Source organism: Zootoca vivipara, chromosome 1 (genome assembly GCF_965207765.1).
Source record: "Zootoca vivipara chromosome 1, rZooViv2.hap1.1, whole genome shotgun sequence".
NCBI lineage: Eukaryota > Metazoa > Chordata > Lepidosauria > Squamata > Lacertidae > Zootoca > Zootoca vivipara.
This window is the reverse complement of record NC_142582.1, coordinates 93,799,868-93,822,178: the sequence shown is the minus strand read 5'-3', so window position 1 is coordinate 93,822,178 and position 22,311 is coordinate 93,799,868. Positions and strand designations below refer to the sequence as shown.

General features: G+C 43.5%; 1 protein-coding gene across 1 annotated transcript; it reads left to right on the top strand.

The window, feature by feature from the left end:
• The first annotated feature begins 774 nt into the window (after window positions 1-774).
• On the top strand, window positions 775-22,072 carry IVD (isovaleryl-CoA dehydrogenase). The gene is made up of 12 exons (XM_035111166.3): window positions 775-935; window positions 5,120-5,209; window positions 8,186-8,237; window positions 9,092-9,261; window positions 11,558-11,651; window positions 12,795-12,931; window positions 13,619-13,715; window positions 15,730-15,823; window positions 17,229-17,310; window positions 18,202-18,306; window positions 18,920-18,992; window positions 19,326-22,072. The coding sequence occupies exons 1-12, from the start codon at window positions 795-797 to the stop codon at window positions 19,457-19,459; spliced, it is 1,269 nt and encodes a 422-aa protein (XP_034967057.2). The 5' UTR covers window positions 775-794; the 3' UTR covers window positions 19,460-22,072.
• Window positions 22,073-22,311: the final 239 nt, after the last annotated feature.

Sequence of the window (22,311 nt, the reverse complement as noted above, 5' to 3'; positions counted from 1 at the left end):
CCACTGAGCCTAGGGCTTGCCAATTGGAAGGTTGGCGGTTTGAATCCCCGTGACGGGGTGAGCTCCCATTGTTCGGTCCCAGCTCCTGCCAACCAAGCAGTTCGAAAGCACGTCAAGTGCAAGTGCAAGTAGATAAATAGGTACCGCTCCAGTGGGAAGGTAAATGGCGTTTACCAGAAGCGGCTTAGTCATGCTGGCCATGTGACCTGGAAGCTGTCTGCAGACAAACGCTGGCTCCCTTGGCCACTAAAGTGAGATGAGCGCTGCAACCCCAGAGTCGTCCACAACCTTTAGCATAATCATACCCCCCTTGCTTGCCATTTTTCTAAATTAAAAAGCCTGAAATGTTATAACATTCCCTTGCAGGCGGTTATTCCAGTCTCCTTTGTAATTTTGGTTGCCCTTTCCTGTTTTCTCTAGCTCTATAAAATCGTTTCATGACGCATGGTGTCCAGAGCTTCATTTTTTATTTTCGATCGTCTTCCCAACGATCCCCACCATGGAATTTGCCTTTTTTCCCCACAGCAGCCGCACACCGGGAAAGTACCTTTGAGATTTCACATCAAAAGGGTTGTGGGGTAGCACGAAGCTGAAGCCGCCGCCGCCCGACACTGGGCCACCCAAAGCCGATTCCTTGGATTTGGTTAAGGCAGCGTCCTCGCAGCGATTGGCTCTTGTTTCTCCCACCCGTCTCATTGGGCAACCAGTCCCCACCCGCTAGCGCTGGTTGGTAGAGAAGGCCTTTGGGGCGGAGCCATGATCCACGGGCCTGACGAGTCCCACACGGAACCGAGATGGCGGCGGCGGCGCTGAGGCGAGGAGTGGCTGGCTGGGCCCGGCGCCGCTTCTTGGGAGGACTGTCGCAGGGGCGGCGAGGCTGCGCCGGAGCCCCGCTGGATGATACGGTTAATGGGCTTAGCGAGGAGCAGCAGCAGGTACAGCGGAGCCCTTGGTGGGCTGAAGGTCGCTCACCGGGAGCCTTTCTCTCCCCGACGCCCCCTCTGCGCCTGCTCCGTCCAGACTCCGCGCAGGAGTCGCGCTTCAGAGCTGCGCTCCTGTTGGCCTCGAAGGGTCCCGCCCCGTCGGGTGCTCGCGCAGGGCCTTCTCCTGCGACGGCCAGTTCTCAATAACAAGGCTTTGCTGTGGACCATATGGAGCAGTGGTCGGAAAGACGCGAGCGCCTCTGAGCATCTGCAGAGTGCCCACTCCACCCCTCTCCACGGCCTTGGGTTATCGTGTCCCCAAATTTCTAATGCGGTGGAGGACGACTTCCTAGTTTGAAAGGGCAACTTGATCCCATCCTCTTCCCAGCGCAGCAACTTGCTTTCTATTATTTTACAGGGCTTTCCTTTATAAGTTCCACAGCTGCAAGTCGGCCTGGATGTCTTTTATTCTAGAGCAAATGAAAGGTCACTGTGTGAGATCTCATTTTGACGTGGACACAGATTTGCACCCTTAGCACAGCAGTTAATTCGGAGTAGCTGCCCTTTCTTAGTTACAGTCACCATTGCAGATTAATGTCTCTACTCCTCTCCTAAGTGTACTAGGAAGGGAGATAAAAGGTGACTCTTTTAAAGGCCAGACTAAATGTAGCGAATTGGTTTTCTTTCTCTTACAAAAATGCAGCTAGGGAGGCTTTTTAGGGACCCAGGTGGCGCTGTGGTTAAACCACTGAGCCTAGGGCTTGCTGATCAGAAGGTCGGCGGTTCGAATCCCTGTGACGGGGTGAGCTCCTGTTGCTTGGTCCCAGCTCCTGCCAACCTAGCAGTTCGAAACCATGTCAAAATGCAAGTAGATAAATAGGAACCGCTACAGCGGGAAGGTAAACGGTGTTTCCATGTGCTGCTCTGGTTTGCCAGAAGCGGCTTTGTCATGCTGGCCACATGACCTGGAAGCCATACGCCGGCTCCCTCGGCCAATAATGCGAGATGAGCGCGCAACCCCAGAGTCGGTCACGACTGGACCTAATGGTCACGGGTCCCTTTACCTTTACCTTACTCCTCTCCTAAGTGTACTAGGAAGGGAGATAAAAGTTGACTCTTTTAATGGCCAGACTAAATGTAGCGAATTGGTTTTCTTTCTCTTACAAAAATGCAGCTAGGGAGGCTTTTTAGGCTGTTTAGGGAGGCTTTTAATGTTTATTAGATTATTTTATTTTATTTTTCTGTTGGAAGCCACCCAGAGTGGCTGGGGAAACCCAGCCAGATGGGCGGGGTATAAATAAATTATTATTATTATTATTATTATTATTATTACTGTGCTTGAGCTTTCTCCTCTTCTGGGTTTCCTATTAAAACAAGTGTTCCCACCCACCCTTTCTCTCTCTCCTGCCTCCCCCCCCCCACTTTGGTTAAGGGGGGTGACAGCTAACAACCAACAGCAATAACAAAGCCACCAGAAAGGAACACACACACACACCTTGTGGCAGTTCTCTGCTTTAGATTGCAGGTTTATTCGTAAATGAAATACCTTTGGGTCGCAAAGCCACATGTTGTTGTTGTTTAGTCGTGTCCGACTCTTCGTGACCCCATGGACCATAGCACGCCAGGCACTCCTGTCTTCCACTGCCTCCCGCAGTTTGGTCAAACTCGTGTTCGTAGCTTCAAGAACACTGTAGTTTAGTTCAAAAGTTAAGGGGTATATGTTTTGCTCAGCTCTATCTGGAGAAACCTGTTAAAGCTACTAGATTCCAAAATGGCTCAGGTAACTGACATCAGGAATCACAAGACAGAGAAACCAGTAGGAGAACACTTCAATCTCCCAGGACATTCTATACAAGATCTCAAAGTAGCTGTCTTATTACAAAAGAATCTCAGAAATAGACTGGAAAGAGAAGTTGCTGAATTGCAACTTACTGTATTACCAAACTTAAAACCATGGAGAGACTGAAAAGAGACATTGGATTCTAACATCATTATACATGATAAAGCTATTTTTAGCCGTCTCACCCCTTGATTTTTCCTGTAAGACCAATTGCAGTCATTAACAGTCGTCAACAGGTTTACCACACCTATTGGCCAATCACCCACTCCCACCACCTTCTGAGTAATACGCCTCCCCACCCTCTCACTATATATAAGGGCCTGGTGACTTCTGTTTCAGTGTATCTGAAGAAGTGTGCATGCACACGAAAGCTTATACCAATGACAAACTTAGTTGGTCTCTAAGGTGCTACTGGAAGGATTTTTTTTATTTTGTTTCTAGGATGGTGTAAGCCAGATAGCTCTCCCAAGTTTTTTCAGTCAGATAACAGCTTACCAGCATTCTATTGGTAATTTTCTGTATAAAGGAGGATATTTCCACTATCCCTATCCTTTCAAAAGCACCGAAGAATTAAATAAAGGTGCCTTTAAGGGTGGGTGTCAGTTTCCACCAGTTCATTTTCTTCTTTTGTGTCTCCTTGAAAGAGTGTGCTTCTAGCCTTGGAAAAGAAGGTGATTTCTAAATCTTTGTCAGCAACTGGTAGCTGCTTACAGTCCTCATGACACAATGGCAAGTCAAGGGAGGGAGTGTCTAAATTTCAGTTAGGCTCTTGCGGCACTGCTCTCTTCAGATGCAATCCTAAATATGATTTCTTGGCAAATTAAATTGTACTGGAACCAGTAGGATTTCCAAGTAAATGTGTTGTCTGAGTTATTTCTATCCTGCCTTTCACGGCAAGCTCCCACAAGGCAGTTTGCAGTGACTTTTAAAACCAATACAATAAACAATATACTGTACGATAGATCAGAAGCTGCATCTGATACAAAGACAAAAGGACTCGGCAATGGAAAAAAAAAAGTTTGAGGGGAAACATTTAGGGTCTGTTTTGAAGGCCTGCAGAAGTGAGCCAGATTTGAGTTCATGGGGGAGGGAATTCCACAGGTGTGTTTTAAGATCAGATGGGTTGTCTCTTATGTTCTGGGATCACTGCTCAGTTGTAGAACGTACGTTTTGCAGGGCGCAGGGTGCCACCTGTGATTTGGGTTGCCTGTGCTGGAATTATCTCTGGAGGGCCACTACCAGTTCAGAGAGGCAGGTTTGGGCAAGATAGAAAGCTGGTGTGATTTAGTATATACTAGCTCCACTGTAATCTTTATAGTATACGGTGTGTGTAGCAGTGATGTAGCGAAACCTTTTATAGCTTATCAAGCAGTGATTTGGCTGTAAACCTCTCGTGCTGCGTCCATCCGTTTTAGTGCAGTTTGTTTCTCCTGTAAAAAGTAGGGCTAATGATACTTGATCATACAGGTTTTTAAGTGAGATTTAAAAAAAGAAGAAGAAGAAGTCTTGATGATGCCCAAGTGATAGATTCTTGTTATGTACATACTAAAGCATCTCATCCAATAGTAGCATTACAGAGCAAGTCCTAACTCCCACATCAGTTAAGAAGAGGCTGAAATGTTCCTCTATCAGCAGGCCCTAGTATATTTGCAGAAGGCTTTATGGATGTAAATCTCCCCTCAGTGGAAAACCTCAAAACAGAGGGTTTCAGGGCCAGTGACAGCCAAGGTCTTCTGCTTCTGAGGCCTCTCCATATTCCCGAGAGACCCCAGGATCCCATCCATCAATTTGGCTCAATCAGCAGTCTTGGGCCATGTATTGCATGCAGCATTCTTTAGAGTGGCTCTGCGGGTTTGGTTTGGTTTTGCTGGCTTTGGGACTTTGAAATGTCACATTTCTTGCTTAGTTGAACATCACTTTTTTGGTGTTGGCATGCTACATAGATAGGCCCACGGGTAGTTAGGAATTAGTGTGAACTTTCTTCTACCCATCCACACATCCAAGTTTTTGGGGTATATTTCAGCATAAAATATTTTAACCGAAGCCAACAAACTTCTTCATGTTACTAGGTAGGGGATAACTCTAAAAACCAGATTGAACCTGTTTTAAAATATCAAGAGATATACATTGTAGACTAGACAGAAAGTGCTTTGTCAGTAACTTCACAGGTTTCAGCTGCCACCATAGTTAGTGCTAAACAGTTTTATTGAATAAGTGGGAATTTAATAGAATATTCTATTCTGGGCTTGCGATATCAAAGAAAAACAGCTAGGGAACCTTTTTTGATAGCATTCAAAGGAAGGAACTTGGCAGTTGTGATGCATAATGTGCACTTTTACTTTTTCATTTCTAACAGCTTCGGCAAACTATGTTCAAATTCTGTCAGGAGCACTTGGCTCCAAAGGCCCAAGAAATTGATCAGCAGAATGAATTTGAAGGCATGAGGGTAAGTGCTTCAGTACTGTGAACCTTCGCTTAGCCACAGAGCTTGTATTTTTCAGTGATTTACTTATTATATATGTAACATGACTTCAGGAGATGCATGAATATAATTTAAAGGATGCAAATATGAAGGGTTTGAGAAAGTTACAAAATGCCTACCCATTAGAAAGAATAAACAACTAATATACATGTTTGGTATTGTTTCTGTCTTATTTTTCAAAGTTTTCCATCTCCGTCACCTGAAATAATGTATATCCTCTCCTGAGCATATAAATCTTTTCTTGGAACCTTCTTCAGGTTGTAAAGAGCTAACTGTTCCATATGTTGGGTTTCTAGAATATGGGATTTAACAGATTCCCTCTTGCGTTAATTGTTAATGAGCTAGAGATTTTTTTTTATGGGATTTCCTGCTTCTCACTGTTTTTATAAGCCTTGCAGTACTTGAACTTTTATACCTGCTGTGTTTCACAGAGAATTACTTTTAAAATGTTTGCAATAGCCTTTTATGGAACCAATTTTTGAGTGCTGTGGGACCTTGCAATTTAATTATATGGTGTCCTTCACCAGGATAGCTAGGAAATGTAACCAGTTCTAAGAAGTACAGAAAGTAAGCAAAATGACTACGTTATTGGCAATTGTACCATTTCCAGAAGGTCAGTCACGCAAAATAACCATTAACAGTAAGTCACTTTGTAAATAAGCCCACAAAAGTTAGGGACACCCCCCCCCCGGAAGGGCAATTGTAATGGCCTGTTGGAGTCTGGTAGTGAGCTCTGTCCGTTTTCTGGCAGTCCACTTGCCTTCTAGGCTGGGCACAGAGAAGGGTCAGGTCTCCTATCTGTCCTCTAACATAATTATGTAACTTCTCATAGAGAAAGAAACTAGAAAAGCAAAGATTAAAAGGTGACACCCCCACCCCAACTCCACAAATCAGGGCCATCCATCCTGACAACGTTCCAGGCCCAGAGAGCAGCTGTGCTGCAGTAAGGTGTTCGTCTAGAAAACCACTTGAGGGCTAATGCAGTGTCAACGTATATAAGGCAGGGGAAGGCAGTTCCCCTTCTCCATGTGCCTCCACCTTCCCAGGGCAGCTGGGACATTTATGAGACATTAATTCCTTCCTTGCCTTGTATATACAAGCAAAAGCCGTCCTATGAGTCCCTCCAAAGGGAAGGGCAGTAACTCAGTGGCATAGCACATGTTTCCATGAAGAAGCTCTTGGTTTCAATCCCTGGTGCCCCCCACCAAGCTTCAGCTGCTAAAACATCCACGGTAGCAGGCTTGGGGCAAAGCTTTGCCTGTGATCTTGTATAGCTGCTGCCAGTCAGAGTAGACATTATTTGGCTGGATGGACCAACAGCAGCTTTGTGTGAAGTTCGGTTGGGCATATCCCACACTACCAAAAGACCTGTCCTTTGCTGTTTCAGATTCTGGCTGGACAGGCAGAACTAGGGAGAAATCATTATGAGATGCTCAGGAGGAAGAAACTCTTCCTGGATTCAAGCTGATGTGACAGAGGAGTGTCAAATATTGAGAGATCCCAGAAGCTGTTTTAAAATACAAAGTTTTCTGGTTTCTGAGCTGATCTCCTGATTATAAGTGGCTGGCTCCTAATTTGAAATGGTTCGGCTTAATAGTGCTATGGTTCCCTGTCACCCTGTTAATGAGGAAAACCTGATGGTGATTGGCAACCTGTCACATTTTTCAGTGTGTCAGGAATGTCTTGGGAAGATGAAGCATCACTGCAGAAGAGATGGGGGCTCAGTGGACAGTATGTCAGTTCTGGAAGATGAATGCTGCTATTTAATTGGATTTTCCCACATCACGATAGTGACTCATAAGCAAAGGTCGATCTAAATGGTGATGTGCATGTAGAGCTACACTAAGTGGGGGGAAACAGTGCTGGGCACGTCTGCTTGGAGCAAGATGAACTAAAGACAATGTTCATCAAACTTTTTGAACTCTTGCTCCTATACAAAATTACTATGCTTCTCTGGCCATCTGTGTTGTACAGTAAGCCCACAACTTGTGCCCATTTAACTTGGTGCACATTCAGCTTTATGCACATGGGTATATATTTAAAAGTGGGCAGGGTTCCAGGATAAATGGTGTTTGCAATCTCACCTGCCCTGTTTAGGGAAGTTTATAATGTTTGATGTTTTATCATGTTTTTAATAATCTGTTGGGAGCCGCCCAGAGTGGCTGGGGAAACCCAGCCAGATGGGCGGGATAATAATAATAATAATAATAATAATAATAATAATAATAATAATACACAACCCAGTGGGTTTTGACTACATGCAATTTTGACTTTAGGTGTGATCCAGGGAACATAACTCCCACATAAGTTGTGAGCTTACTGTACAATCCTGTCCCTTCATTCCTCCTCCTGTGTCTTGTGTGCCCCATCCCACAGAGACTTTTATAGCGGATATGTGACACATGTTTTCACTACCTGGGATCACCTTGTGGAAAATAATGTTGTGTAGACTCCTTTGATCTTGGTGAGCTAATGATTGTCTGCAAAATGACGGCAGAGTGCTTGTTTTGAGCTTGCACCGGAAATGCTATCAGGTTGGGTTGCAGAAGAGCCAGATGTCTGGAGCCATGTAGATTGATGGTGCTATATAAATAAATGCTTATAATGTTAATCACATCCATGTAATGCAAGTTCATATGTTAATCTATTTAGGATTACAGAGCGCATTGTTCTGGTGGTTCTAGCTGGGTAGCAGCATGGAAGAAGTTGTTCTTTTTTTTTTAGTATTTCTTAATTTTTATGGAACAAATCTTTAGTGGATGTGAAGTATTCCAGGTGGCCATGACCTTCTGTTTCACAGCAGGTTCCATGACAACCAATATTTTGCCCAGCTTTTTGCTTCTGTGGGGAAATTAAAATGATATGTTCAGGGGAAAACCCTGGTTCCTGGTCTTGTGAAAGGTCAGGGCCTCTCTAACAGCTCTGCTCTGCTCTTTGTAGGCATTCTGGAAGAAGCTGGGTGATCTAGGTGTTCTAGGAATAACTGCTCCAGGTGAGTGTGTAGCTAGCCCTGCCTTCCTCATTCTGACGAAATATGGTATATTTAAGTGGGAAATGCTGCGGGTTAGTAATCTCTGTGGATGAATAATTGGGAGAACAAGGGCTTGAGGGAAAAACAGACCCCATTAGCTCACTGGCAGTTTGTCAAAGGCCAAAGCTGTTAAGGTCTAAACGAACACCTTATCTATGACATGTTTTCTATATGGATATTGCCTTTGTTTAGAAGGTATGTGTACTTTTGTTACATGTGACAAACACATATGTGGCTGTGATGGAGCATGGCACACACAGGGAGCCCTAGTTGGTGCATGTTGCGTGTGCCCCTAGGACTTAGTCATATGAAATATCTCCCACCATTTCCTAAAGTTGTAACGGTGTAATTCATTCATCACTGCCTGCTCTTTGTTGTTTGCTTCCCTCTGACCTCACTTCTGCCCCACCTCCTGACGGTATGTGCCATACAGTGGTACCTTAGTTTGCAACCGCTTTGGATTACAACCGTTTTGGATTACAACCACCTCAAACCCGGAAGTGCGTGTTCCTTTTTTTGGATTACAACCCTTTATTATTATTATTATTACAACCAATTTGCGGGGGAAGGCCCCATTGGCAAAAGCGCGCCTTGGGTTACAGCCTGTTTTGGTTTACAAACAGACCTCCGGAACGGATTATGGTTATAAACCAAGGTACCTCTGTAGATGCCTGCCAGGTTGGGATTACACTTCACACATCTGATGAGTGTAGTGTAGTACAAGGAAGTCTATGGCATTATAAATCTTAACTGTGTCACAAGGCTCTTCAACTGTGGTCTAGGTAAGTCTATAAATATTTTCTTCTCCTTACCAGCTGAATATGGTGGCTCTGCGATGGGATACCTGGACCACGTGTTGGTGATGGAAGAGATTTCTCGGGCTTCCGCAGCTGTTGGGCTGAGCTACGGTGCCCACTCTAACCTTTGCATCAATCAGATGGTGAGGAACGGCAACGAAGCACAGAAAGAGAAGTACTTGCCCAAGGTATGTGGAATTGTGGAGTCTGGTGTATCCAGGAAACTAGAAGCATGCTGGGTAACAACTTCAATTACAGAATATGTTTTAGAGCAAAGAAAAATAATGCTCCAAAATAGGACACTTTGCCCCCATCATTTTATTTAAAATTTAATTTTATATTTCCAAGCATTCATTCATTCATTCATTCATTCATTTACTGTATTATTAAATTTCTATTTTGCCCTTCCTCCAAAGGCACCTGATTAAATAATGTAGTTAAAAATAAGAAAACATATAGAAACCATCTAAAACATTATTAATGAAAATTCATTTTTTTAAAAAACCTGAACTCAATATCTTAAAAAAAAACTCTTCTGTTCCGTTGCTACAAAAAAAAAGTCACGGATCTTTGGGAGAAAAGACTATTGGTTTGAAATCCAAATGTGCAATGAAAGTCTTAAGTACATTTGCTCCAGAGCAAGTTCCACTGAGTTTCATCGGACATATTTAGAATTGCATTTTGTTGAACCAGCCTGGCATCCGCCGCCCACCTTCGGCTTGGAAGGTGCAAGCTGGAAGAGTCTGCATTCTTGACTTTGGTATCCCTCTGCCTTTTTCAGAATTTAGTTTAGAATAGTTAACACACACGCTATTAAGTAGAGGCAGGAATGGCACCTGGATTTCCATAAGGTTGATTAACACATACAAGTTGAGCACTTGGTGGATGATCTGTCACAGAGCAAACATTGTGAATGTTTCATATTCATAAGCTTGTCTGTCCTCCTGTCAAACATGATGCTTTTCAGTGGAGTCGGTTCACGTACCCAGCTCTGAGTCATCACTGTTTGAAACTGCCTTATGTGTTTCATCGGGAGCAGGAGAAGCTGTTGTCATATCTGTCATATAGCACCAGACACACTTTGGTCCCCTGTAGTGAGTCCTAATTTGCTTTCTAAAAATTCAAAACTTCAGACTGTTCCGACATGCTCTGCACACAAGGGTATTTACCCGCTTGTCCTGCAGCTTGTCTTTTGCTGCCAAGGACGGTCTGTGGCTAGTTTCGGGAAGAAGAGGAAGCACTTGAGAGTCATGGGATACTTCTGCAGACAGAAAACAGGTTGAAAAAGGCCCTGACAGCATCATCCTCTGTTGTGCCCTTAAGAACAAACCAAAACTTCAAGGCTACCTCAATCTCAGTGCTGTAAGAACACTCCCTGATCCCCATGATCAATTTCCAGTGCGATAGTAAAAACACTAAAAACAGCACAGCACTATTAAAAGCCCTTTCCTTAAGAGCAGTCAGTTCCCAAAGGCCTGCTGGAATAAACAGTCTTCACCCGCCAGAGGATGTGTATAAGAAGACCCTGATGACTAGGAAAGGTCTTCGGCTATAAAGAGTCTACAGGGGCCACATGAAACAGGGTTTTTATTTAGTTGGGGGTGAATTATGATGGAACCCGATTTCTTATTACATTCCTTTTTCTTAATCTACTACCGTCACCCAAATGAATGAACAGTCTCCACTTCTAAATCTAATAAACAGCCTTTGCCCATCTGAGCGCAGGTTGAAACTTGTGTGGTTTGAATCTCATTAACCTGAGACACTTGCATGCAACATCTCATTATATATTGGAAATCATAAATCAATATTGGTAGAGGGGTGTTGCAGTTGGCCATTATCTCACTAGTGATTGGTTATGAAATCTATTTCACGTGTAAACCAAAGAAGTTTGAAAGGGAATAGACTGGGTGGACAGGAGGAAATTGATGGGGGGAAAGAAGGCAGCAGCTGCTGCCAGAGGGTGGCGTAAGAGAGCCCAAAAGGAGGGTCACCACCTGCTATTCCATTGCAAGCATCAAAGGCTTTAGTTTATTGCCTACCATTCTGGTGTCTCGTCCCATTCCCCTGATTTATTCCATACACTGGAGATTCTTGTTCTTTGTGAATTGCCCCTTTTCCAAGTGTCTTCCAACTGTCTACCCCGTCCAGTCATCCATTTTCAAAGGACAGCACAGGATAGGGAATTAAGAGGGACATCTATGTCCCCTAGCACGGTTTGCTTGGCACTCTCTCCTACCTAAGGAATCCAACGAAAACTGTAAGTTTTAGTTTGCCGCGTCCTCGTGAAACTGCAATGTCTTGATTTTTGTGCCATTTCTTAAATAGTAGACCTCATTGGAGAATTCTGCCAATGGTAGTGTCCCCACCATAGGATGAAAATACTTTCAGGTTTATTGTGATCTGATTTTTAAGGCAAGAGTGGGAACAACTGCAGGAAAACAATTCATTTTGTATCTTTCTTGTCACCTCTCAACCCTTCAGCTGATCAGCGGGGAGCATGTTGGAGCACTAGCAATGAGTGAATCCAATGCTGGTTCTGATGTTGTCTCTATGAGGCTGAGGGCAGACAGAAAAGGTAAATGCCAACGATTTGGAATTTGCCACCTACAGTGGCCTTTGGACATTGTTGTTTAAGATTTTCTGATCCTCTGTGCATTTTGTTTTGTCCATTCATTGCCAACACGAGTCTGTGTGTGTCTTTGCATCCTCCCAAACAGAATAGCCAGTGTGGTCTAATGGTTGGAGTGTCTGAAGACCTGGGAGACTAAGGTTCAAAACCCCACATGGTCATGAAGCTCACTGGGTGACCTTGGGCCAGTCACTGTCTAACCTATGTCACAGGGTTGTGTGGGGATTAAGTGAGGAGAGGGAGAACCGTGTACACCACCTTGAGCTCCCTGGAGGAAAAAGATGGGATATAAAATGCGATAAATAAATAAATTAAATAACAGGAAATGGAAAGGGATAATCCAGGTGCAAGGTGGGCATGAGCAGGCCAGAGGTTCCACTCCCCAATTTCAGCTTCATTGGGATTGCTGAAAGGCAGGAGTGGAGAAGACAAATTTCTGGTTTCCAGAGGTCCCATGGCCTTAAAATAGAGATTAAGTGGTATTAGGAACAAGAGCTGGGGAAGAAACTGTGTATGTAGAAGCCAGGTTGAGACACAGAAACTCCCAAAGTTAAGGGAGTGTGTGATGTAAATTACACTATTCAAGATACACTGACCTGTAGGCCAGGCATCCTGTTGTGAATATTTTGAGAATCAATATATATTTTAGCATGTATTTATTTATGAAAGTTTATTATATAGTGCTTGATACTAGTAAAACCTCTAAGTAATTTACACTGAATATTTAAAATTATCAATAAAAAACAGTTAAAAACAATTTGAAACATTTAAAAATAATTAAAAATTAATATTCAAAAAGCATTAAATTGCATCAGCATCTGCAAGTCTGGACAGCCTTGCCTAAACAAAAATGTTTTAAGCATGGGGGAAATTCTAGCCCTACTTTCTACGAGAGCTGGCTGGTTATAGAAGAAGCCAGCTACAAAACTGTATTTTTTTTGCAGTAGAAGATGCAGCTCTGCAAGTTTTTCTTTTTCATGATATGCCAGACCTAGGAATGGAGGAAATCAGATTTCCAGAAATTGAGAAGAATTACTTGTGGAATGTCAAGTTGTCATGTATGTCTTAACAGAATTTTCTGCTTTCTAGGAGATTATTTTGTTTTGAACGGGAACAAATTTTGGATTACCAATGGTCCAGATGCTGACGTCCTAATTGTTTATGCTAAAACAGATCCAAGTGCTGTTCCAGCTTCTCAAGGGATAACAGCATTCATTGTGGAGAAGGTAGGTTTATGGGACAGTGATGCTCCCTCTTTTGATCCCTAAGGAGGATATTTTCCAGGTGGTGTCTTGTCACTCAGGTGTGAGATTTCTTTCGGGGGGGGGGGGCGTGTCACGCTTTCATTCCCACCCCTTGACTTGCACTTCAGAATGAATTCAAAATTCTTCCCTGCTGAATGAATCTACAATGGTTGCTGAAGTAAGCTGTAGGCAGGTGATAGCACTTGTCGTTCAGAAGTTTGCCGTGCTGCTCTGTGACATGGAACAGAGCCAGGGAATCATGTTCCCTGAAAGTTCTGGGCAAATGCCACATTTGGGTCCCTGTGAGGAGAGGATTCTCCTGGGCCAGCTCTACAAATGGTAAAGTTGGACATTTGGCCAGACACCAGAACCAGCAAAGGACCTGCCATCCAGTGCTCCACTTCGAGAAGAAGACACGGGGTCTCCAGTCTCCCTGGAAACAACAGAGTTCGCTCTGGTTGGGGTGTTCTCCCCCTGATATCTGAAGTTCTTGATTTGATGATGGAGGAAATAAACTTGGGTTTATCTGTAGGCACTTTCATGTTTTCTTCTCATAATGAATCCTCTTCCTGCTTATTCTCTGAATTGTCATGCAGTGTGCCATCATTCGAATGGCCTCTTTATAAAAAAATGGATTTTCCCAGTAGTTTTTCCTCCCCTTTTCTTCAGGGTACACCTGGTTTCAGCACCGCACAAAAGCTTGATAAACTGGGAATGAGAGGGTCAAATACCTGTGAATTGGTCTTTGAGGACTGCAAGATTCCTGGTGAGTGATACTGAAGTTGCACTGCCTCCCTCAACCCATGGCAACTCTTTCCCTACTTATATTTGCTAGTCATTGCAATGTCCAAATATGTGTACAATGAAAAGTTAGAAAAAATAAAACCCAACATGAAAAGCATACGTTCTTAAATAATTCAAGCAAGTGATTTATAAAAAGCACCATCAAATCTACTTGGCTCGTCATTAGTTTTGTTTTGCAGTATTAATCTTATCAAGCTTGTCTAGAAAGGAAGGTCTTAATTGTCCCTTGAATGGGGCAAGCTTGTGGACCAAGACTGAGCCGGTACCCAAGCTGAAGGTGATATTACTGCGAGGCCATCAGTTGAAAGACTAGCCAGGAAAGGCTACCAGATTTACACTCCCTGTGGATGATTTCTGTCCCGTGGGAAAAACCAAGGTCTCTTCCTTGGTTCCCTTTGTGTGGTGGCAAGTTCTTCCCCAACCACCCCCAATTTGCAGGTGTTACTGAGAAGCTCCAGGACTGATTGCTTCCACCTCTTTCCCAAGGACAACATGGCAGATTTACAAACTTTTCAGAAACACAAATTAAATGGCTGCCAGGCTGCCATTTTCCCTTACAGTGTGTTTCCGATCCTTCCAGTGTGCTCTCGTGGCCACAGACTCCCTCTACTCAGCGGAAGAGATTAGTAGCAGTACCAAAGAACGCATGTTCTTTTTGAGACTCCCTCTGATCTCCCAGGACCACATCAATCGTTGCTCAGTGTCGAGCTGCTTCAGTAGATTCCTGCATCTCCAACGCAACATTTCCCTTAGATCAGAGTGTGCTTTTGAGTGTTTGCCACCCCCTCTGCTGTATTAGCGTGCGGCTTTGTGTCATTGGCGCTCCACCAAGTGTTGCGCAGGTTCCTTTGATCGTGAGTGCTGTCCCATGGAGTCCCACTCTTAGGTCACGCAGCAATGGTCAGGAGCAGATTTGGAAAGCTCATCTTGTATTTTGCCTGAGGCGTAATTGTTGAAGGTACACTCAGGGAATTCAGATGCAGCTCTTTCCTTTTTTTGTATTTCACAAGGAGTTACTTCATGCACTTTCTCCATTCAGCAGCATTACCCACGCTATTTGCCAACTGGGTTTTTAAATTTTTAATTCTGTGCTCCCACCCATGAGCCCCATGCTTCCTTCCTCAGTCCCTGCAGGTTGGGAGGAGAAAACGCATGTCCAAATTCAGCAGTTAAGATCAGGATGTGGTGTGGAGTAACACCACTGATTCAGGCACCATTTGCAGTGCAGAAATTGATACAGTACTGGCCTCATGCGCATGAGATGCCAGCACATGCAGGAAACAACCAACACTGGCTTAGTGTTATGTTTGAACCAGTGATCCTGTTTTGCTCCCTACAAACCATGATCTCTAGCTAAGGTTTGTCCTTGGCTCACTGATCATGAGTTGTTGGAGCAAAACAGATCACAGTTTGGATATAATGCCAAGTCTGGAATCATGATTTCCTTCTCGTGAAGGAGGAGCAAACTGATGAAGACCAGCGCTTTTATGGTAAACCATTAGCTATGGCTTCCCATAATGTGTGAACAGGGTGAAAAAGTTGACTTAAGTCAACTGAATGCATATGTATGCCAAATTTTGTAATGTAATATAGAACTCAGTCTCCTGTCTGTAGCAGGCACTTGGAATCATGCCGCATTCTGCACCCTGATCACTAACAGATGAAAACAAGTTCCCATTGAAGCTAATTCATGCATAATTTGATCTGTCCCTTGGTAACGATGCCAAGACATAGGCCATAAACACACTTAGCTGTTTTGTGCAAGGTACATGAGCAACTGAGATCGTGTTGCTGCTTTCTCTTTGTTAATGTTGCTTGAAAATAAAAAGTGATGTTTGAGTGTAAGGTGTAACTGTGTTTGTGCTTCTATACCTGTGCATATTCCTATGTGAGCACACATACATAGACGCACAAGGAATGCACTATCTAGGATTGTGTAGGTTCACCAGCAATCAGCTTTCCCTTGCTCCTCACAGCTGCGAATGTCTTGGGGCAACTGGGTAAAGGAGTCTATGTGCTGATGAGTGGCTTGGATCTGGAAAGACTTGTGTTGTCTGGCGGACCCCTGGGGTAAATATGTATTTATTTATTACTCTAGTGACATGGCTTGTTGTGCTTCATTGGTTCTATTAATACATGGAATCGCCACCACTTTGATGGCTGGAGGGGGATGCTAATCTTTTTGTGAACTAGTAACCTCACACAACTGCTGTGCTACAGGACAGCTTGAAAACGGCTGTGGTAATTGTGCAAATCCCATCAGCTATGTGTAGACACGGCATATATTTTGCTCTCTAGTGCATTCTCCCTGAATGTAAAGATGGCATGGGATTCTCCCTGACATGAAACTCTTGACTTTGGGAATCCTTGAAAAGCAGCAAGGCCTTGGCTAGGTCTTAAGCCCAGCCAGAGTTTGTGGACCCCGGGTTAATATGATTGCCAACGACAGAGTCGAATGCCCTGTGGCATATTTTTTGCCCCTTTTCTAATATCCAACCTGATGGAGACTTTTGATTAAAACTGAAAGCTTCCCCCTTTCTTTGTAGCTTCTTAGTGTGTTCTAATAACAGTAGGAATACAGGCATCTGTCTTGGATCACAGAGGACTCTTTGTCCTTTTGGCCATTACTACGGGTTGTGCTGTGGTCTAAACCTCAGAGCCTAGGACTTGCCGATCAGAAGGTCGGCGGTTCGAATCCCCGCAACAGGGTGAGCTTCTGTTGCTCGGTCCCAGCTCCTGCCCACCTAGCAGTTCGAAAAAATGTCAAAGTGCAAGTAGATAAATAGGTACCGCTACAGCGGGAAGGTAAATGGTGTTTCCATGTGCTGCTCTGGTTCGCCAGAAGCGGCTTTGTCATGCTGGCCACATAACCTGGAAGCTGTACGCTGGCTCCCTCGGCCAATAATGCAAGATGAGTGCCGCAACCCCAGAGTCGTCCACGACTGGACCTAATGGTCAGGGGTCCCCTTACCTTTACCTTTTTACCTACTACATGGACCAGCGGCAGCTTTCGAGGATCTCGAGCAGAGAGGCCTTTCCCATCACCTGCTACCTAGTCTCCCTGATGACCCTATTAACTAGGGTTGCCAGTGATCTAATACAGGATTTACTGAATAGATTCGTGCCACCACTAAACTGGTCCCTAACCTACTATGACTTCTGGATTTAATTTTTTTAGTGGACAAACAGAGCTACATGCACTTGTTAAAATTTACAGGTTTCTCTATGGCAGGAGATGTTATCCTATCCAACTATCCATCTGTCCATCTAAACATACCCACCTGGGTATTGCAACATCTCAATTGTCACTTTTTCAGTTTATCTGTAAGCTACTTTTGCAGCTCTTTTAGTTTTTTGGTTTTATGGATTGTATTTTGATGATGATGATTTGACGTTTTTTATTGACTCTCTATAAGCCACCTTTTCAAAGGCAGGATGGAAATATTAAGAATCTGCGTGCCTCTTTCCTTTGCAGGATCATGCAGGCTGTCCTGGACCATGCACTCCCATATTTACATGTGAGGGAAGCTTTTGGACAGAAAATTGGCCATTTTCAGGTAAGAGCCATAAGAGGGTTGCCAGTGAACTTTTATGGTCTGCTTTTATAGTTTGGCAGAGACCTGCTTCCTTTTACAGTTGGATAAAGCTGGTTTTGAATCAATCTGTCTTCCTCAGATAAATATTTCCACCTAAAGCTGTGGTGTTGCTTATTTCCTAACAAGCAATTCTGAAGCTAACCATTTCCCCCAAATTTCTTTTTAGTTGCTGGCTGATTTTAAAGTAACACTGAAATGTCTCCTATCGCTAGAACCTCATGATAATATGCATTCAGAAATTTAGGGCTTAGGAGAAATCCAGGGTTTGGTTTTGATTTGCTGATTATGGCAGCTGATGTTACCTTTGAATAACCAGGTAACTATTTCAACTTGAGTTGGATTTGGAATTGCAGTGTGCACTAAAGGTTTTCTACTGGATGCTTGTCTTTTTAGTGGTCAGCCAAACTCTCTTTTTTAAATATATGGGCGGTACGTTTAAGTCTGGGTTTTAAAAAATAGGATCTAGGTTGCTGCTGTCCGAACGCTAAAGGTATGCAGCAAGCCCACAATTTACGTGCATTTAACTTGTGCACATTCAGCTTTTGCACATGGCAAAATAAATAAATAGATAAATAAGGGGGCGGAGGAAATGACTTTGGCAATCCCACTTGTCATTGAACCTAATGTGTTTTGACTATACACAACTTTGACTATAGGCACTATTCCCGGAACGTAACCCCTATGTAAGTTGCGGGCTTCCTGTAACTTTTAACTTGATAATTTTTATTGATTTATTTTATGTGTGTATACTTGTTGCCATCTTAATTGTTTTTATACTAAGGATACCAGCAAGGGGTGATAAAAATTGTGAAAATAAATCCAAATCTCTCTCTCTCCTTATGCTCTGGTTAGCTCATGCAGGGTAAAATGGCTGATATGTACACACGGCTGATGGCTTGTCGACAGTATGTGTACAATGTCGCAAAGGCCTGTGATCGAGGACACTGCAATGCAAAGGTGAGCTCATGGGTGCTTGCGACATTTCTTTTTGACCCTTCTGTATTTTGTGTAAGCAGGAGGGGTGAAGAATCGGTAGTATACGAGACCTAAGTCCACAGTAGAAAACATATGATGTTTTGAATACTCTTTTAAAGGAGAATACTTCCTTGCCCACCTGGCAATGACTTTCCTTTTGCATATAGATGCAGCATGTGAAATTGATGTGGTACTAGAATATTTGTGCCACTTGCTTTTGCCACTAATATCATAGTTTTCATGTGCTCTAATGATGACACCCTAATAGGATGGACAACAGAAGTGCTCTCTCTTAAATTCCATGTGTACCTAAACAACGTAGCATGAAGCCATGAATGTTGTGGTTTCTGTTGCAATTTGCAGTTGGGTGGGGGTATTCAGAGCTTAAAGGACACATAACAATGCCCTCATCTCGGAAGAAAAGGTGGGTGCTTCCTTGTTGGTAACCATGGTGTGAATTCGAAATCTGGTTTAGCTAGAAAGATGGCTGGCTTAGACAATTCTGCCAGTCGCTTCTGGGGGGGGTTGAGGCCAGAAGAGCTGAACGTCTCTCTTGGAAGTTCTTCATTGAAAATGATCTTGTCTGCTCCACCAGGACTGTGCAGGAGTCATTCTCTACTCTGCGGAATGTGCTACTCAGGTCGCTTTGGATGGAATCCAGTGTCTGGGTAAGATCATAGGTGTGCATGTGGTTGTCCCACCAAAAAGCAGGCTGGCCTAGCAGGCAGTTGCGCAATTGCATGCCATCTTCTTGTTGCCCTGCTTTAATCATGGAATCGGGAGCAATTATTACTAATATTAATAACTTTTTTATTTGTACCCCACCCACCTGACTGGGTTGCCCCAGCCGCTCTGGGCTAACAAGTGATTTCCATTTCAGTGATTTCCATTTTGGCCAAATTCAGCATTCATCATCCCACAACCTGCTGCCCCCAGGACCCAGTCTGCATCCAGGAGCTCTTTCTCTTGTTAGACTTTAAGGCCGCCTTCTTGTGTTGCAGGTGGAAACGGCTACATCAATGACTACCCCATGGGTCGCTTTCTGCGCGATGCCAAACTGTATGAAATAGGGGCAGGAACCAGCGAGGTGCGGAGAATCATCATAGGCCGGTCGTTTAACGCTGCCTTTAAGTAGCGCTGTCGTTCGAGGAGAATCACACTTCAAACCGAGAGGCCTTTTATTTCTTAAGAATGTAAAGCGCACAAGCATTTTTCCACTCCCGCTACCAGAATGACCACCTCCACTTATCTCTCGACCTTCTGTTCTCAATGCAAACCCAGCTAGATTCCCTAAGAACATGCGATTGCATTACAATTACAGTGGAATACAGTAGGAAGCTCAAGTGGAATATGTGGATATCTGCCAACATGGCTTGCTTAGAAAGGGAGAAATTTTGTACACTTTAAAAAAGGTTATCAGTTTTGTGAACCATTGAAGTAGATTTTCCTCTCTCCCGAACGTGGTGTTTTTAGTGAATGGGATTAGCAACATGGTGTTCTGTTGCGTCACACCTCCAGAATGCTAGCTGACTTTATGGGGTTCTTTTGGATTTCATGGGATCAGCCACCCAAGCAGAAATAAGGCTGCTGCTGAAACATTGGCAACATGGGAGGCATGCATTTTTGTTTGTTCCTATCCTCTCTTGCTGCATACTGAAGTATATTAATACCCTGCAAAGCCTTCATTTGATGGACTGCCACCTCATGCTTGATTCATGCGGTGATGTCAGCATCTATCATTCTGGAAGCAGTTAAAATGTCAAAACACTACAATGTGCCCGCCGAGAGTGAATTGGGGAGGAGGCGGAGGAGGCAACTTGACTGGGGAATGTTAGGTGCTTTTGCAAAGCTTCCCCTGCATATACACTTTGCTCTGCCTACTAGAAGAAACAAAAGCTCAGCTGATGGAGAAGACGGGGTGGGATCTAGCAGTGCTTTACACACCATCCTATGAAGACTGAAGGGTTTTCGTTTTGTTTTTTTACTGGATTGTAAACAGCGTGACACAATTTCCAAAGATCTTAAAGTCCAGGCAAAAACAGAAGTTGGCTAGGATTTAAAATGGTTGTCGGTGGCTGGATTATTGTCTTCGCTTCTATTGATTTCTCTCTCTGGGCAGTACCTTACCATGAACTTTTAGGCTGATCCTGTACTGTCCACATAAAGGATGGAAAGGGAGGCAGTATAATGAAAACCAGCAACTTTCAGCACTTGGGCTCTATTCATCTTCGACCAATTCACGAAGGGATTTGGCGTGGCTTGAATGTAACAGAGAACCAGTATGCTAGAACATACAAGGTTTATGTTGGCAAGCTGGTCTTAATAATTCAATCCTCCTCATATAATGCATTAAATTTTCTAACGAGAGGGGATCCTTTCACTGCAAGCCGATGTGCTTGCATCAGTCAGACTTCCTTTTATTTTCCAGTTTTATATACCACTTTTCACCCAAATGATTTTGAAGTGGGTCACATAGGTTCTTATGTGCCAAAAACAGCAAACGGGACCAGGCACTGTGGGCCATCCCTGTGGGACAGAAAACATCAACCCCACAAACATCTAAAGCTCAAATAAATTGTAGAAACCCTTTAGATCTGATGGGGTTATGGGGAATCTTGATTAGTAATTGGTAACCCGGTCAACTTTTTTCAGACCCAGGACACATCTTTAAATCCCATATGCGCAACATAGGATTCACTTAAAAGCTTTTACTATTTATGCACAACTTTCCCCTTTCTTCTTAATAAACTTTTTTTTAAAGGTGGTGGTGACAGCACTTGATGGTTGAACTGGACCTTGAAGGTGGAAATCATGACAATCTCCTTGACCATTCAGAATGATATGTTCTTTGGGGAATAGCCTTGGAGCACATAGCATATTTGGTCTTCAGTGTTATTTAAGTCTCACAGAGTCTCTGAGGACACCAACTTTCATTTTAAAAGATAAGTAGTGGATGGGCAGAGATGTTTAAAGGTGTGATGGCAAAAGTTGGCAGTACACTGTCAAACAAATTGCCATCTCTCAGCATCCATGTCCCATAAAAACTCATGGAATCTTTGCATCTCTCAATCACATTAGATTCTGCAGCCTTCTGCCTCATTTTCAGAAGGTATGTGTTAAAGGGCAGTTATTGGAAAAGAGACACAGAAACAGGAAATATTTCTAAAGCGCAGTGAAAAGTTGCTTTTTACCCATTTTGAAATCTGAATTGCAGCAGGATTGTTTATGCATCATGAAATGTGGTAGCGGGTTACAGCTTTATCACCTAACTTTCTCCAAACTCCATTGAAGTGAGTGTAAAAGTTGAATAATACAAAGGAACGAGCTCCCTCAGGAGGTTGTGGACTCTCCTTCCCTGGAGGTTTTTAGGCAGAGGTTGGATGGCCACCTGTCTTGGATGCTTTAGTTGAGATTCCTGCATTGCAGGAGGTTGGACTAGAATCACTAGATGATCCTTGGGGTCCTTCCCAAGTCTACAGTTCTATGATCTTTAACACTCTGACTTCTAAATTTGCTGCCTGGCGCTTGGGCGAGCTTCTTCACAGAAGTGTAAGATGGAATCCGTAATTCTTCTGGGAGATTGCTAATAAAACTCTGGATGTATCCATAAGTCAATGTGATAGAATATATTGAGTGGTTTATTCAAAGGGTTCCTTCCAATGTAATGTGAAACATGGAGAAATTGCTGACTAACGGATGGCTTTGTTGAATGTATTAATGTTGATTAAACTTTTGCAGTACAAACAAATATATGCCCCCTATTCATGTATCAGCTATTGGCATGCTCTAGTATGCCCAGCAGGAGGCAGGTAGAAACTTCATGTGCTTCTTAGCATTAAATCGCCACAACTGTGAAGCAAACCTCTCCCAACCAGTACATCCTGTATGGGTGAAACTGGTGTGTATGTTGGGGAGGGGTTCACTTTTTTAGCTGCAGTACTCCTTCCTTCGCAACACATTGGGCAGATACACAAGCAGCAGGCTTTA

Excerpts from the sequence above, each read along its gene's own strand:
- IVD (XM_035111166.3), top strand. The coding sequence starts at position 795 with ATGGCGGCGGCGGCGCTGAGGCGAGGAGTGGCTGGCTGGGCCCGGCGC. Across the intron at positions 5,210-8,185 it reads ATGAATTTGAAGGCATGAGG|GCATTCTGGAAGAAGCTGGG; the intron begins GTAAGTGCTTCA and ends TGCTCTTTGTAG. Across the intron at positions 12,932-13,618 it reads CAGCATTCATTGTGGAGAAG|GGTACACCTGGTTTCAGCAC; the intron begins GTAGGTTTATGG and ends CCTTTTCTTCAG.